This window comes from Mastomys coucha, unplaced genomic scaffold, assembly GCF_008632895.1.
Source record: "Mastomys coucha isolate ucsf_1 unplaced genomic scaffold, UCSF_Mcou_1 pScaffold23, whole genome shotgun sequence".
NCBI lineage: Eukaryota > Metazoa > Chordata > Mammalia > Rodentia > Muridae > Mastomys > Mastomys coucha.
The window spans coordinates 117,198,216-117,213,552 of record NW_022196906.1 but is presented as its reverse complement, the minus strand read 5'-3'; the positions used below and the strand labels follow the sequence as shown (position 1 = coordinate 117,213,552).

The following is a 15,337-nucleotide window of genomic DNA, read 5'->3' as shown; positions in this document are numbered from 1 at the left end:
GGCTGAGATCCTGGGTGAGTGTGCATGTAATTTTACACATAACTTAATACATTGGCATATATAGATTATTTTAGATGAACTTCATAGCATTTGTTCTCCAGGTGCCTTTGAAACTTTATTTATATATCTCTTGGTTTATATGAAAGAGGTGTGCCCTGTTCCAGGTTCAGCAGGTTAGAAGGGCCCAGCCTTGCTCTAATACTTAGGATAGACCTGCTGTGGCAATGAGCAACTACACTGCACACTACAGCAATGGTTCTGTTGTCACCATTCCCTCTCTCATACACACATACACACACACTCTTTCCCCTCAAAACTGTAACTAAGGAAATAGCCTTTAAGGGCATTTTGTGAATGGCTCATAGCTTTGTCCATGGGGTTTCTAAGGAATGCAGGAATTTGAATCCTGAAGTTAAAGCTAATGCTCTAAACAGGCATGTGACCAGCTTACTTCCCCAGGTCCCATGTGAGTCTCCCTCTGCATTATTACAAGCCAAAGGCTGCAAAGTGGATGTCCTTAGTGCTCAACATACAACAAAAGAGCCTCAAAACAGGACTACCCTAGGGTGGCCTGTGAGTCCCATTTCATTTTCTCTGAAGCCAGGAGCACTCTCCTGTGAGCATAGTGACCAAAGCTGTGTGTCAACAAATGACCCCACCCTGAGTCTTCTGATCCCTTCAGATGGAGTGAAAGAAAGGTCTTTCTCTGTGGCCTACTGGAAAGTGAGCCTTTGTAGCCCATCTTCCAGAATGGTAACTGGATAGTAGGAGTGAAGAAGACATGGCCAGTAGGTTGGGTAAACCCACATACTTGTCCATTTCTTCATGTCATATCTGCATATTCGCATGAGCTTGGTGACTTGTATACAGTAAAAGTATGTGCCCAGCCTTTCCTTAATACCATTTTACCTTACTTTACTCACTTGGACCTTACAAGACTTACAGGGCTAAAGGGGAGGTAGCTTTTGCTCATTCTAGCTCAGCCACATTGCATCCTGATGAGAGAAATCTTCCAAATAAGGCAAACTACCAAGTGCTTATTAATCCATGCAAGACTGGCATCACAGACACCCCACTCTGGGAGGATGGACATGGACTCTCCATCCAGACTAAGAAGTTCCCAATTTCTCTTCTTTCAAAATGAAGTACACCTGTTCCAAAGGGTGAATTAGCCAAGGAACACAAGCAGTTCCAGCAATAAAGGAGGGCCAGTACTTTTTTGCAGTGCTAAGGATCAAGATCAGGGATGGGGCTTCAGGTTAACCCTGCTGCTAGTGGTGGTGAGTGCAGCGCCTAGTTCCTGGGATGTGGTATCTGAGGCCAGCATGTTCCCACTGATGAACCATTGACCCCTTCCACTATGTCATGTGTGGCCTCTCTTAAAACATATCATTTGAGTTTCTCTTGACCAATAGCACCTTTACTGAAGAACCAGCAAGACAAGGGTAGAACCAAAGAACCAACTTTCCTGTGAGGAGCATCCAGTGAGTTCTCCAGACCCACAGTGTTTGAGCAGCCCAACCACTGGCAGTGTTCTGGTCTTCATTTTCCACCGTAGCTTCACTGACAGGGCTAATTCTTTGTCTGAAGCCAAGTATGGAGGTGCACATGTGCAAACCCAGCGAGTTCTGAAGTGGAGGCAAGAGGGTCAGTTCAAGGTCATCCTTTGCCATACAGAGAGCTCAGGATTAACCTGTGGTACGTGAAACCCTATCTCAAAAAACAAAGACTTCATAAAGAGCCAGGTACATGTCCCAACACTCAGGAAGTTAGGGCTGGAATATGGCTTGAGTTCAGGAGTTCAAGACCAGCCTAGGCAACACATTGAGACCCTATTTCAAAAAGAGAAAAGGAAAGAAGCCACTGAGCAGCATATTCTCTCAAACCTGACCCTTCGCCTTCTTTCTTCCTCTACTCTCCCATGGACAAAGAAAAACAGAGGAACAATGACCGGGTACTTATAGGATGGCATGTTAGAAACCCTCTTGGGGGAAAGGCGCCAGCCACTAGCTGTCCTGTGAAATAAAGGACATCTGGACTTCTTCAGAGGGGGTGCTGGAGTTTAGTGCCAGCATTTGCCTAACCGCAGCCCTTGTCTAACCTCAGTGTGTGCTCCAACCGCTGCTTGGCTGTTTAATTGCCAAAGTATGACCTTGACAGGTTCCCTAGGCCTTAGTGGTCTCTGTAAAACATGATCACCCATTCTCATGGTTTCTGTAAGTACTGGATAAAAATGGGAGGTAGAGTGGTGTGAGCTTTGGTTTCTGTGTGTGTAACAGCTGCACAGGAGTTGCGATATTCCAATGTGGGTCACCAGTGCCTGCCTCTGCCTCTGCCTTTGCCCCTGAATGCTGGAATTAAAGACGTGCACCACCACCGGGCCCGGCAGTGGTGGTGCACGCCTTTAGTCCCAGCACTTGGGAGGCAGAGGCAGAGGCAGGCGGATTTCTGAGTTCAAGGCCAGCCTGGTCTCTATTGAGTTCCAGGACAGCCAGGGATACACAGAGAAACCCTGTCTCCAAAAACCAAAAAAAAAGAAAGAAAGAAAAAAAGACTTGCACCACCATGCCCAGCAAAAAAAGCCCTTTTTAAAAATACATTACCTGCTGAATGATGCTTCAAAGTATTTTGGTTGTGAGTTTGTGTAACCAAAGTATTCTGGTTGCAACAGGAAGATGTTTCTTACTGTGGGCTACAGTGAAAGAAAGGATGTGAAGCTGCTGATGAAGAGAGCTGGTACCATCTGGCCAGCTCTACAGAGCTTGCTGTGGGGATGCTGGCCAACTTATCTGCTGGCACTGGGGTTCTCTTCCAGGAGTCTCAGAAGCCCTGAACTCATGCTTGGGGTCTCTGCCACCCTTGGGAGTCTTAGGCCTCACACATAAATGCTAGGGTGTTGGTGAAGTGTTCACAAGTCAGACTCCACAGGACGTTCAAGTGAGGTCAAGGCCTGCTCACTGAGTCAGTCACTCTGTTCACTTGAGCCTGACCTGGCTCACACCTGTGAACTTCAGGCTGCAGAATTTTGCCTTCTGGACACGTTTAAGTCTACAACTCTTAGAAATAAAGAAGCCTTGGAAGAAGTCTGTTTTATGCATCGATTTACTTAGGATTTTTTTTTTCCATGCTCAAAGCTGACACTCCTGATGTCTATATATGTAGCTGCTAAGGAATGTCAGTACACAGGCCAGTTGATCCCAACACACCACGTTACAGTGATAATCCTGAGCTTGCTCTGCCCCTGCACCTGACTTTGAGACCCACAGGGTGAGGCTTTGTCAGAGAATGAGGAAAACACCTGGTGGAGAGAAAAAAAAAAAACACTTGTCCTATTTTTACATAACCATCTAACCAAGCTTGGACTGCTGTCTCAGCCTCTCAGGACATTAGTACTGACACCTTCACAAGATGTGTGTGTGTCAGGAACTGTGTTCCTGGCTTTGGAGGGAGGGGCTGTGGATGGCAGCGTGTGTACATGACTTGCAGGGGTTATTAAAATTCAGGTCTTACCTGATTCTTGTTCTCACAACAAAACTAATGCTTGCTCCATGGTGAAAATATGAAATGTGGACAAGTCAACAGAAATACACACTGTCTGCAGCAGTAACAGCTCCATGGGGGTGTCCTGTACAAAATGCTTCTCCTTAGGGTAGAACACAGGTTGCAGGATGGCCCAGGGTCACTCAATACTGTCAACATGGTTTTTCATTGCCACACTTGCAATTTATAGAACTAGTTACTTAGTGTGTGTTGCTGCACATTCCAGTTCTCAACTTTTCATTATAACTCTGTCAATTCTGTCTTGGGTTCTTTTAATTTTTGAACTTCTCATTGAGAAATAATTTTAGACTTACAAAAACCAGCAAAATTGTATGTCTTCTGAATGGCATTCAGTGTTACCAAAGATAAACATCTTACAACAACAACAACAAATTCCTTTCTCTTTTAAGAAAGTAATTTGAAAAGAAAAAGGAGGTGGGTGGGGAAAACTTACAGTCTGCATGGTGGCACACACCTGTAGTCCTAGCTGTTCAAAAGACTAGAGGGGGAAGATCATGTGAGCCTTGGAGTTTGAGGCCAGCTTGAACTATGCAGCAGTTGAAACTTACTGTCCTCGACCTCGGGAGACGTTCCACTGCTTGCCTTTTGTCTTCAGGGATTCCACATTCTACTACTTGTCTCTTTACCCCATTTCTATCAGTTCCTCTGTCTTAAATTTGTCATGACCTAGATTTTTTTAATTGAGGATAAATTCATATAATGTAATACAAATCATTTAAGTGTATAGTTGGTTCTAAGACACTTAATCAGATTCAGAATAAACCACTTCTGTGTGGTTCCAAAATAGTTCCACCACAGACGTTGGCCCTGGTGAAAGCTGTAGGTCATTTACTCTGTCAGCAGCTCTTGTGTTAGGCTGTGGTTTGGGGCAGAAGGGGCACTTGCTTGTTACATCTGTGGTTCCCTGTAACTGGGAACACTTGCTGCTGATCCGCGTGAGTCTTGGCAGTTCTGATCTTGATGGTTGTGTTAAATCCATTCCTGGAACGTTTCCCTGCTGTAAAGTGACCACTGGCTTCTTCAGTTATTGATGTCTCATGAAGAGAAAGCATGAGAGCAGGGTTTTTTTGTTGTTGTTGTTGTTTGGTTTTGTGTGTTTGATTTAAGAAAGGCTCTATTTCCCTGGTTGTCCTGGAACTCACAGAGATCCACCTGACTGCCTCCATGCTCAGCTAAGGTCAGATTCTTTAACTGATAGCTTTTAAAGAAGTCAAGAAACTTAAGTCCTTGAGATGTTATGGGAAGAGTGCTGGAGTATTGGTATAGTGTATGGGTCAGATCAGTCTGTGTGCTTGCCTCTGCATTACAAAAAGGATATGCCATATTCCAGCTACAGGAGAAAATTGCATGGAAGAGAAGAATCAGGACCATAGAAGACTTCCTTGGAGAAAGAGGGTCTTGAGTCATGATTAAGTGTATCTATATCTGTCTGGGAAACTCAGAAAATCCCCTTAGCTTCCAGAAGAGGTGGAGAAGGTAGAGGCCTGACTGGGGTCTCAGAGCCTTTGTAAGGATAATACCAATCTGGAGTTCTGATGTGTCTGTATCTATAACCATTTGGGGCTTTTTCCTACCCATCACTTTCTGTGGCCTAGGGGCCAAGTCACAGCCAGCACCCACAACAGGTGAGTGGTTGGCTTGGGAGAGGTCATGGGGAATGTCTACTGCATGAACAGGCCTAACACCAAATCTCACAACCCACAGTGGCCTGTGCACCTTCTGGTGCCTGCTGCATGTGACATCTCTGCTTCCCCTCGCATGTTTGTGTCCTGTGCTGTGTCCTAACCCCTCAGCTTTCCCCATGCCAAGCTTGCTGGTTCTACTGTGGGCAAGGGGCCCATTAGTGGTTTCATAGGTGATAGTCACACCTACAGAAGCCAAGATATCCTCGGCCATTGGGTATCAGACAACTGTCTTTGTAGGAAGGGATCTGGGGGTACGTGGGTGACAGGCAAGTCCAATGCCAGGCCTTTGTAGGAAGGGGTCTGGGGGTACGTGGGTGACAGGCAAGTCCAATGCCAGGCCTGTTTGTTCTGCTTCAGTTTCTGCTCTGCCCTGCACCCTAAGGGGCTTTAAGAGTGGCCTGGGCCACAGCAAGCTGTGCCGTCTGTATTGAATGTCCCATCCCCTACTCTGCCAAGGCAAAAGGTGTGTTCATGTAGTACACTGACCTTCTGCCCCATTCTCCTTCAGGGCATTGAACGCCTCCAACGAACCAAACAGCCCAGGGAGCAGTCGGGCAACTGGAAGTCGGTCCAGGAGGCTTTTGGTGGGGACTTTTCCCTGAACTGGTTCAACCCTTTCACCAGACCTTGTCAGCCAGAGACACCCATTGACAAGGGCTTGGTACGGCAAGTGTCATCTCTGTCAGACATGGACAACAACATGGTAACAGCTGAGAGCCAATTGGAAGAAACAAAAGACAGGGCCTCTGTGGAGGTGCTGGATGAATAGAGGTCATGGAGAATAAGACACCAACAGTGGCTGCTAGCCTGATGGGTGTTACCAACTCTGTCACCCCACCCTTTTTTTCTTTTAGGATTGGGGTGGGGGGATAGGAAGGGCAATAGAGGGTACAGGAGAGTAGGGACTTTCTCTGAGTTCCTCTTAGCAGCATGTGCCAAAAGTGATGGTCATTAACAATTCTCTAGGCCTGGAAGGGTGCCTATTCTCTATCCAGCAAGGGAAATGGTGACCAGGATATCGGGGGTGGGAGAATCCACTTCTGCTTCTTGAAGGCTCCCTTGGGAAAGCTGAGGATCTCCCCAAGAGAATACTCCTAACATCAAGGAAGAACAGGCTGGAAAGCTAGAAAGACCCCAGCCACTTCCAGGAAAGGAGTTCTTTGGCTGACTGACTAGGAATCAGAACAGAGGAGGGGCTGCTGAGCCTGCTTTCAGGGCTTGGGCTTGGTTGAAAGAGCACCCACATGCATGCATGCATCCATATGTATGCATGGAAATGATCCTGAGTTATGAGAGTATTGCCATCCTATAGATACGAGACTCTTCCCTGAGACAACAGTGCAGCCAGCCTTTCTGTGGCCACAAGCCATGCATTCCCAGAAGAGCTAGGTGAAGACATTGAACTCCTGGAAAAAGTCTAGTAAGACTTGGGGACAGATGCAACCAGAAATGGCCCCCTTTGCATTTTAGAGCAACTCCCAAAGACGGTGCCTCACAGAAAACTGCATTGCTAGACCTAGTGAGCCACGTCTTATCCCCGACACTTAGAGCAGCCAGCCAAACTTACTTGAAAATAACCTGGTCCACACCGTTCTGGCTACAGAGTGAAACCCTGTCTTAAAAACAACAATAAAGAACTGCATGGTGGCCAGGACATACAGACTGCTAAACCAGGAAGAGCCCAGGCACTGCTCTCCCAGGATGAGCTTGGACCTAGGCTGCTCACTGGAAGCCTCCTGCACTCCCCAGGCCATTGCAGTGGTTGCCAAAGCAGCAGCTTCTGCAATCTAACCAGTTAGATAGTCTCAAGAAACACACCCAACTCCCCAACTCAAACCTTGAACCATTCCCCAGTGTTGCTGACACTGACCTTGGCAGAGGATTGTATCACATCTCTTCTAGCTCTAGGTAAAAGGACATGAGTCCTGGGCTAATAGAACCTGTGACCTCAGTGACATGAATCAATCGAGGTTCTGTCTCAGGACCCTGAAAAAGGAAAGCTGTGGGGAGCCGTGTGGTAGTCTGACTCTTGGGCAGCATCCTAGGGAGTGCCACAGAGTGCCAACAGGGTCAGGGTTAGCCGTTGTGGCCTACTCCACCCCACTGCAAGTGCACTTCCTCCAAGCAGGTCTGCTTTCACAGTTACTAGCAATAACATGAGGAGCCCAAGTTGGCCCTAATCTTGGCACTGTGTGGAGAGAGCTGTCCTCTGACTGCAGGAGCCCCAACCCCAGTCAGACCTGGATGGCCTATGTGCTGGACCATAACCAGAGATTCCATACCAGGGAGAAGGCAGGGCTAGTGACTGGGTCCCCAAGGAGCAGCAGTTAAAAGAAGGAAGGAGCTCTGGAGTCAGGATTTGTTAATTGAATGTCCTTGCACACTGAGGCTAAAACTAGTCTTCCTTGGGGACAGCGTGTCCTGCAGCAGAGGTACCTCCCAGCCCACAGCCACCTGTTTCCATCCCAGCCACTTGTTTCCAGAGTGCTTCTCCTGGAAAGGTTGAAGTATGCATTTTTGCTCTTACAGTTTTAGGTCTTCCACAGTCCTCAGCAAACCCATTACCATGTCAGGCCTCAGCCATATTTCATCTGTGACCAGGAGGTACTGAACAGTCAGGATCATGTAGGTTGTAGTCTGTCCAGCCCTGGGCCTTGTGCCTTTACACCAGAACACAATGGCCTTCTCTCCATGGTGACTCCTGAGATTCTATTCAGCACTGCAGCTGATAAGAGAAGGCCCAGTATTTCTGGGCCAGAGGCTGCTTGCACACCTGCCTCTTGCTTTGAATAAAAGTTCTTTGGTCTACCTCTGTGCTAGAGGTGCCTATTTTTTTAGCAGGAGATCCTAGCCCAAAGCCTTGGACAACATCCTTCCTCTCAGGTCTGGTGTGTAAAACAAGTGTCACACAGACACTAATAGTGATTTCATGGGGTTACTAACTGCTCCTTGGGCCCAGCATAGACAGGTCATCCCACAAGCATGTACCAGACATCTGCATGCCACGGAGGTGGGCATCTGAGCAAAAGGAGTCAGGACCTGGGGTTTTCTGGTTTCAGGTGAATGAAGGGAAAGATGACAAGTTTTGTGTTAACGTGACACAGCTAAAGGTATTTGGGAAGAGGAGATCTCAGTTGAGAAAATGTCTCTGTAAAATTGGCCTTTACACAAATGCATAGTGCATTTTCTTGATTGATGTAGGAGGGCCAGGTCCACTGTGAGTTGTGCCACCCCTGGGCTGGTAGTCCTGGGTGGTAGAAGAAAACGTGATGGGCAAGCTATGAGGAGCAAGCCAGTAAGCAGCACTCCTCTGTGACCTCTGCATTAGCCCATGCCTCCAGGGTCCTGCCCTAACTTCCCTCAGAGATGGACTGTTACTTGTAAGTTGATGCAATTAACTCTTTCCTCCCCAGGTTGCAGTGTTTTATCACAGCAACAGAAACCCTAAGGCAAGAATGGCCTTTGAATACACAAAATACCCCTATTCAACCTGTACTCAGTATCTCTGGAATACATACATGTCCTTAGAATTACAGCTCTTGAGAGAGGCTGATCATCATGAAAAGGGCCCAGACCAAGGAGGCCAACCTGGATCCATGAAATTCAGAGGCAATGAGGTTAAATTAAGCAGCATGCTGGCATAAAAGAAAAATTAACTCGGGAGCACTTAGCCATCTTAAAGTTGCCAGTTTAATTAAAAGCATAGTGGTATGTGAGCAGATCCCTTATCAGCAGAGGAAAGCACAGACTCCAGAGAACAGGGCAGGACACATTGCTTCTTCAGATGTTGTCATTGGGCATAGACTCTTACTTAAAGAAAGGATCTCTCTCCCATGGCTCGTCCAGAGCAAGAGGGCTTCACGCCAGCGTGGGGCCTACTTCTGAGAGGACAGAGCCTTGGAATGAGAGGGTGTAGTGCCTGGCCCAGGACCAGCTCCAGGATGCTTTCTACAGGACTTCCAGCACAGCCTCCAGGTACCCCTGGACTTGATAGAATCCAGGGTCTAGATGGAAGATGCCTCCAGCACTTCTATATTGGGGCTCTGTATATGTTTCTGAATTCAGATGAGAGTGGCACTGTCTTCTGAGGCCACAATTCCTAAATATGTATTTGAGATGTTTGCCTATGACATGTGCCCCGGTACCCTGGCACCCTGGAGCTACTGCCTGTAGTTACATTGGCCTTTCAGCTCTGTCTTGCTGGGCTGGCTCTTGAATCTGCCTTCACATGAGTAATCAAATTTAATCATCCCTGACCTGAAAGCTAAATGCAATTTAGAAAATGCTAACATGCTTAGCCAAGGCTCAGAGCCAATCAGGGCTCCTGCCTCCATCTCCATGGTATCAAATGAGCTACTTGGTGATGAGAACGACCTTCTCGGCATGAACCTCTTTCACTTGTCTGGAAATAAACTTGACAATGAATTTCTGGGGTCCAGCTTTCACTGGGGTGCATTCCATTTGGAAATCGATGGCCTTTCCAGGTGGCACTGCCCTAGAAAATTGAAAGGCACACAGTCAGCCAAAAGTGCCACAGAGAGAAATTCGAATTGCATGAGGAACCAGGCAGGCATCAGGTTCCAGTACAGATCTTGGGAAATCCCTGTGCTGCAGAGCCAGTGAAGCAGGCCTCCACCTGAAGTGTGGCCACCTGTCTCGGCTATAAGACAAGATGGCTGGCTGGAATGGTTGCTTTCCAGCTAGGCCAGTCACAAACCCTCCTGAGAGCCCTCAGGAACAAGTTTTATGATGAATCTACAAGAACACTTTCTTCTTGTCTAACCCTAGTATTCAAGATGGCAATACATGAGAGTGTATTACGCTCTGAGGCTCTGCCCCAATACTACTGAACTGAATGTAGTTTTTTTGTTGTTGTTTTTATTTGTTTATTTTGGTGTTTGTTTGGTTTGGTTTGGTTTGGGGTTTTTTTTTTGGGGGGGGGGTATGTTCAAGACAGGGTCTCTCTGGGTAGCCCTGGCTGTCCTAAAACTCACTCTGTAAACCAGGCTGGCCTCGAACTCATAAAGGTTCACCTGCCTCTGCCTTCAAAGTGCTGAGATTAAAAATGTGCACCACCACCTTGCCAAAATCTGTTCTTTAACAGTGGTCATGGGGAATCAGCATATCTGGAAGTTTAAGAAACTTGTCCCAGAATAACAGGAGTCTGCTGGGACTTACCTGGAAGATCTTGACACCTGTTTGTCAAGTAAAAAATAGGCCTGAGGAACCTCTGAGCACTTAAGTAAAATCCTTTACTGGATATGTTGACATACCAAAATCAATAGCATCTATCTAGTCCATCAGACAGAAGACTGTGAGGAACACCCCCTGCACAAAGACACCATAGACTTCAACTAGGAATCTGCCCCTTGCAAAGAAGACTTGGGGATGCATGGGAACTTAGCCCATGTTCCTGCAAGCTGAGAACCAGCACTGATTTGCTCTGAACATTTAAATGACACAAGATCACCTACAAAGACAAATGAAACAGCCTTTTAGTCCAAAAACTGAGGTATATGGGGGGATTACCTGTATTATAGACAATGTTTCAGAATACTAGGTAAATGACAGGTTATTTGACAAAGTTGGGGCTCTGCACTATTCCACCCCAGAACTAAAGTTTACAGTAATAATTATGTAAATATAGAACCATAAATTTCAGGAAAAGTATAGATTATTTTTATATTCTTATAATGACATGAAATTCAGTATCCACAGAGAAGATTAAAATTTTAATTTGATTTCCACTGGTGAAGGCATCTTAAGGTTTTAAACAGTCTAGGCTGGGATATAGTTCCATAGGAGGGCACTTGCCTTTCATGTACAAGACCCTAGGCTCAACTTCCAGGGCAGCACCTTAAAACAAACTGCAGTGCCAGGTATGGGAGCACACACCTTTAATCTCAGCATTCAAGAGGCAGAGGCAGGTGGACCTCTCCACATTCAAGGCCAGCCTGGTCTGTATAACAAGTTTTAAGCTAGCTAGGACTATAGAGTGAGGATGCCTCAAATAATCCAACTCCTACAAGCAATTTATAACACAACATTCATTACTGACTTAAGGCTGCACTCAGGCTAATAAGAAAAGTAAATGGCTCCCTAGGAAAAAACAGGCAAAGGGAAGTACAAATAAATTACAGGAATCAACAAGAAAACCTGAGCTATAAATAGAAACACAAATTAAGACAGGGATGCTTTGGCATTTCTGAAGAACAACCATACTGACAAGAAACAAAAAAATCTATTGTTGGTAGAGTACTAACTAGTGTAACCTTTTCTGCAATTTGGACCAGCACTATATGTCTACATTTTCACTATAACATCCTAGGAGTTTACATCTCAAAAGTATGGCACGGGTGCATGTTGGAAAGACTCACTCTTGTTCCCAGGATTTCATGTTAGCAAGGCCCAGGCTTTCCACTGAGAACTTGATGTTAGTCAAAGGGATGGGCAGGGTGTTCGTGAATTTGCAAGTGATGATGAGAGGCTGATTGATCTTGCCTGTGCTCGGCATCTGTTGGAGTGGAGAAAAGACGGGTGTGACAGACTGAAGATGAGCGGTCAGAAGACAGGCTCCAGCAAGAAAGGGAATTCTTGGTCCTCTCTCTAAGCCCAGAGACTCGGTAGGTCTGTGCTCACTTAGGAGGCTCTAGTGGGGAATCTGACCTGCCTGTGCCTCTCTCTTAGATTTCACATCTTTGCACATGCTTACCTCTCTAGTTTTGCCAGACATATTTTTAAGAAACTCAAGGTGTATAAGCTCACGGTAGCCAGAAGTCCTCATGTGAACTACATTCTTATCTTATCCAGGGAGTCAGGACTCCCCCTTTTCCAAATAGTTGTTAGAGACCCCAAGCTATACTAAAGACACTGGTCTGTACTGGCTGGTTTTGTGTGTCAACTTGACACAGGCTGGAGTTATCACAGAGAAAAGAGCTTCAGGTGAGGAAATGCCTCCATGAGATCCAGCTGTGGAGCATTTTCTCAATTAGTGATCAAAGGGGGAGGGCCCCTTTTGGTTGGTGCCATCCCTGGCCTGGAAGTCTTGGGTTCTATAAGAAAGCAAGTTGAGCATGCCAGGGGAAGCAAGCCAGTAAGAAACATTCCTCCATGGCCTCTGCATCAGCTCCTGCTTCCTGACTTGCTTGAGTTCCAGTTCTGACTTCCTTTAGTGATGAACAGCACTGTGGAAGTGTAAGCTGAATAAACCCTTTCCTCCCCAGCTTGCTTCTTGGTCATGATGTTTGTGCAGGAATAGAAACCCTGACTAAGACATTGGTCCCACCTCATCAATGACCCAAAATACCAAAGTTGCCTCACAGGTCAGCCAAGAAAAACACATCCAAAACCAAGCTGAGTTCAACACTTGAAACTTTTACATGCCTCTGCCATACCTGCCTGGATGTACCTTCTTTCCCAGATCCCTACCTTCCCTGCCCAGGACAGCCCAGGGCTCTGTCTTTGCCTGCATGTTTCAGGTTTTATCTCCTTCGGTAATTCTCCTTAAGGTACCTAGGGTCTGAAGCACAGTCGACTGAGTGTGTCCTGAGAAAGCTGGAGTGTCTGCCTCCAGGACACCTGAGACACCACCTAAACTTGTGTGATCTCAGTGACAAGTGTTCTGTGACACCCACAGATATCTATGGTGCCACCTAGCAGAGGGTGGGAGGGAAACTCCCCAGGAGAAGCTTTCTAACTTTTTTTCCAGATGTATTTTATTTGCATGAGTGTTTGGTTGCATGTATGTATATGCACCACATGCATGCCTAGTACTCAGCCAAGTCAGAAGAAGGCATCTGATCCCCTCAAACTGGAGTTACAAGTGGCTGTGAATCATGATGTCGGCACTAGGAACTGAACCTGGTTCCTCTGTAAGAAGAAGTACTCCTAACCTCCAGCCCCTCAAAAGAAATTCTTGATGATCAAGCTGTGGTGGGTACACTGGAACTGCTTCCAAGTAGAGTGAGTCTGTGAAGTACGCACGATAAGCTTCACTGAGTGGGGACCAGGCCAGCACCCGACCATGTCTAAGGACAAGACACAGTGCCTTGAGTCCTCACCCACACTGCTGCAGAAATGTCAAAACATGGTCTCCGAAGGGGGCCATGTCCTCAGCCTGAGACATTCCTATGGGAGGTATACCTGCTGAGACGTAGACATCTTCAACAAACCCTACAATAGTCCAGGCCTCATCAGGGAAGGGCTCTGGGATGATTGGTTTGACAGGTCATCAGAAACATAATGAGTCTCTTATGCAAGCTGCCTTTGACTCCTGCATGCATGGGAGAATACTGATCAGAGAGCCCAATCGAATCTGGCACCAGCTTCATCTCACCGCACATGGGATAGGGTCATGGCAAGTCTAGCACTTCACTGACATGTATCCAAAACTCTTTGATACACAAGAACCTGATGACCAAAAGCTGAGAAAAGAAAAACTGTTTGACATATCACTTCTCAGAAATGCCTGTGTGGAAAAAAATGATGTGCCATTTTCCTTAGGAATGCAATTGACCCAAAATCAGTCAACCAGAAGACCACAAAAGCCCTGAGCTCTGCCCCTCTCTGGGTCAGGTTTCAGATAGGATCCCTTTCTGGACTGCAGGCAGCTCACCTCTACAGAGAAGGCAGAGTACAGGAAACACAGGGTTGTATCAGTGGCCACCCTTTCACCAGTATCCACAATTTCTGCAATGATGAACCCTTTAATGACCATCTCATCATCAACCATGCCCAGTTTATAGATGTAGTAGCTGGCATCCATGGTGAGAAACACCCTTGATTCTGTGAAAGAATGGGAAGAAGGGAAAGATTAGCTCTGGGGATAGAGCTGCTTTGCCATAGAGGAGTCCTGTTCCTTCTTTAGAGAGCCTGCACTCGGGGACCAAATGGATTTAGCCATTAACTGAGATCTCGAGACCCATTCTGGGCTCCCACTCTCCACAGCCCACTGATGAGAAGGGAGACACTAAGTGAATCTCTGCTGTTGCAGAGACATTTCATGACACCATTAGCATTTTCACTTGTGATTTTGTGCTAGACCTCTGACTCTGGTCTGTTTTTTCTTCTGTACCTGGATTCCTTGTCACCACCAAAATATAAGTGCTCAATAAATGCTATATCTGTTCTCACATAAAGAGTTAAAGTATATGAGTGGTCCACAGAGAAGAAAGAGACATCAGATGGTGAGCATCCTGGTCTCGGGCTTGAGGCCTCATTGCCCCTGCTTCTGACCTTGGCCGTGGATCTGCACAGTCTTCTGAATGACTCCCAGGTTTGTCTTCTTGTTGCCTGTGTATGTCTGTAGGTTGAGGGAGCATGAAATGTTGACATTCTGTGGGGTGGTGGTTTTCCTTCTCAAAGTTATGGTCAAATAGATAGGAGCTCCTAGCTCCAAAGAGTTCTGGAGAACAGATATCTGAAGAGTGTTGTTCAGTGTCCGAGAGTTGAGCTTGTCATCAGTACGTTTACCAGAGGCCCTCTCCATGGCCTTCCTCTCCTCTGGGCTGCCTGTAGAGACAGAGTATTTTCTGAGAACACCTTTGGGGTCTGAGAGAGCCTTCCCATTGTTCTGGTTAGATTTTTTTTTTTCTGGTCAACATAAGCCATGGTCATCTGGGAAGAAAGCACTTCAGTTGAGAAAATGCTAAAATGCTGCCATTTGATTGGCCCAAAGACAAGACTGTGAGGCATTTTCTTAATTAATGACTGATTTAGAAAGGCCTATTCCACTGTAGGTCTAACACCCCTGTGTTGTATAAGAAAAATTGAGTAAGACATGAGGAGCAAGCAAGCCAGTCAGCAGTGTTACTCCATGGCTTCTGCTTCAGTTCCTGCCTTGAGTTCCTGCCTTTGCTTCCTTCAGTGGACTGTGAGGCAGAATATGTAAGCCAAATAAACCCTTTCCTTTTCAATTTGCTTTTCATCATGGTCTCTATCACAGCAAAAGAAACCAAACTGAAACAAATTGGAGTCAGGTATTACTGTAACAGACATGACCATGTTCTAGGGAGGATTATGGGAGGACTTTGGAACTTAAGATCTGGGTAAGCTGTTGAGTGTTCAGAGCTCAGTGGGCTGTTCTGTGGGAT

At 46.4% G+C, this 15,337-nt stretch overlaps 2 protein-coding genes across 6 annotated transcripts in view; one reads left to right on the top strand and one right to left on the bottom strand.

The window, feature by feature from the left end:
* Zdhhc3 (zinc finger DHHC-type palmitoyltransferase 3) overlaps nt 1-10,094 on the top strand; it is a 48,635-nt gene extending 38,541 nt beyond the window's left edge. For all 5 annotated transcript variants that reach the window (XM_031345844.1, XM_031345846.1, XM_031345850.1 and 2 more), the window contains one exon: nt 5,755-10,094. In XM_031345844.1, coding sequence (XP_031201704.1) covers nt 5,755-6,015 — 261 coding nt within the window. In that variant the 3' untranslated portion in view covers nt 6,016-10,094. The remainder of the gene's footprint in view (nt 1-5,754) is intronic.
* Nucleotides 10,095-10,647: 553 nt separating this feature from the next.
* The window catches only part of Tgm4 (transglutaminase 4), a 32,560-nt gene continuing 27,870 nt past the window's right edge, over nt 10,648-15,337 (bottom strand). The window contains exons 11-14 of the mRNA XM_031345752.1: nt 14,481-14,756; nt 13,861-14,030; nt 11,624-11,760; nt 10,648-10,716 (exon numbers count right to left, since the gene is read on the bottom strand). Coding sequence (XP_031201612.1) covers nt 10,713-10,716; nt 11,624-11,760; nt 13,861-14,030; nt 14,481-14,756 — 587 coding nt within the window. The 3' untranslated portion in view covers nt 10,648-10,712. The remainder of the gene's footprint in view (nt 10,717-11,623; nt 11,761-13,860; nt 14,031-14,480; nt 14,757-15,337) is intronic.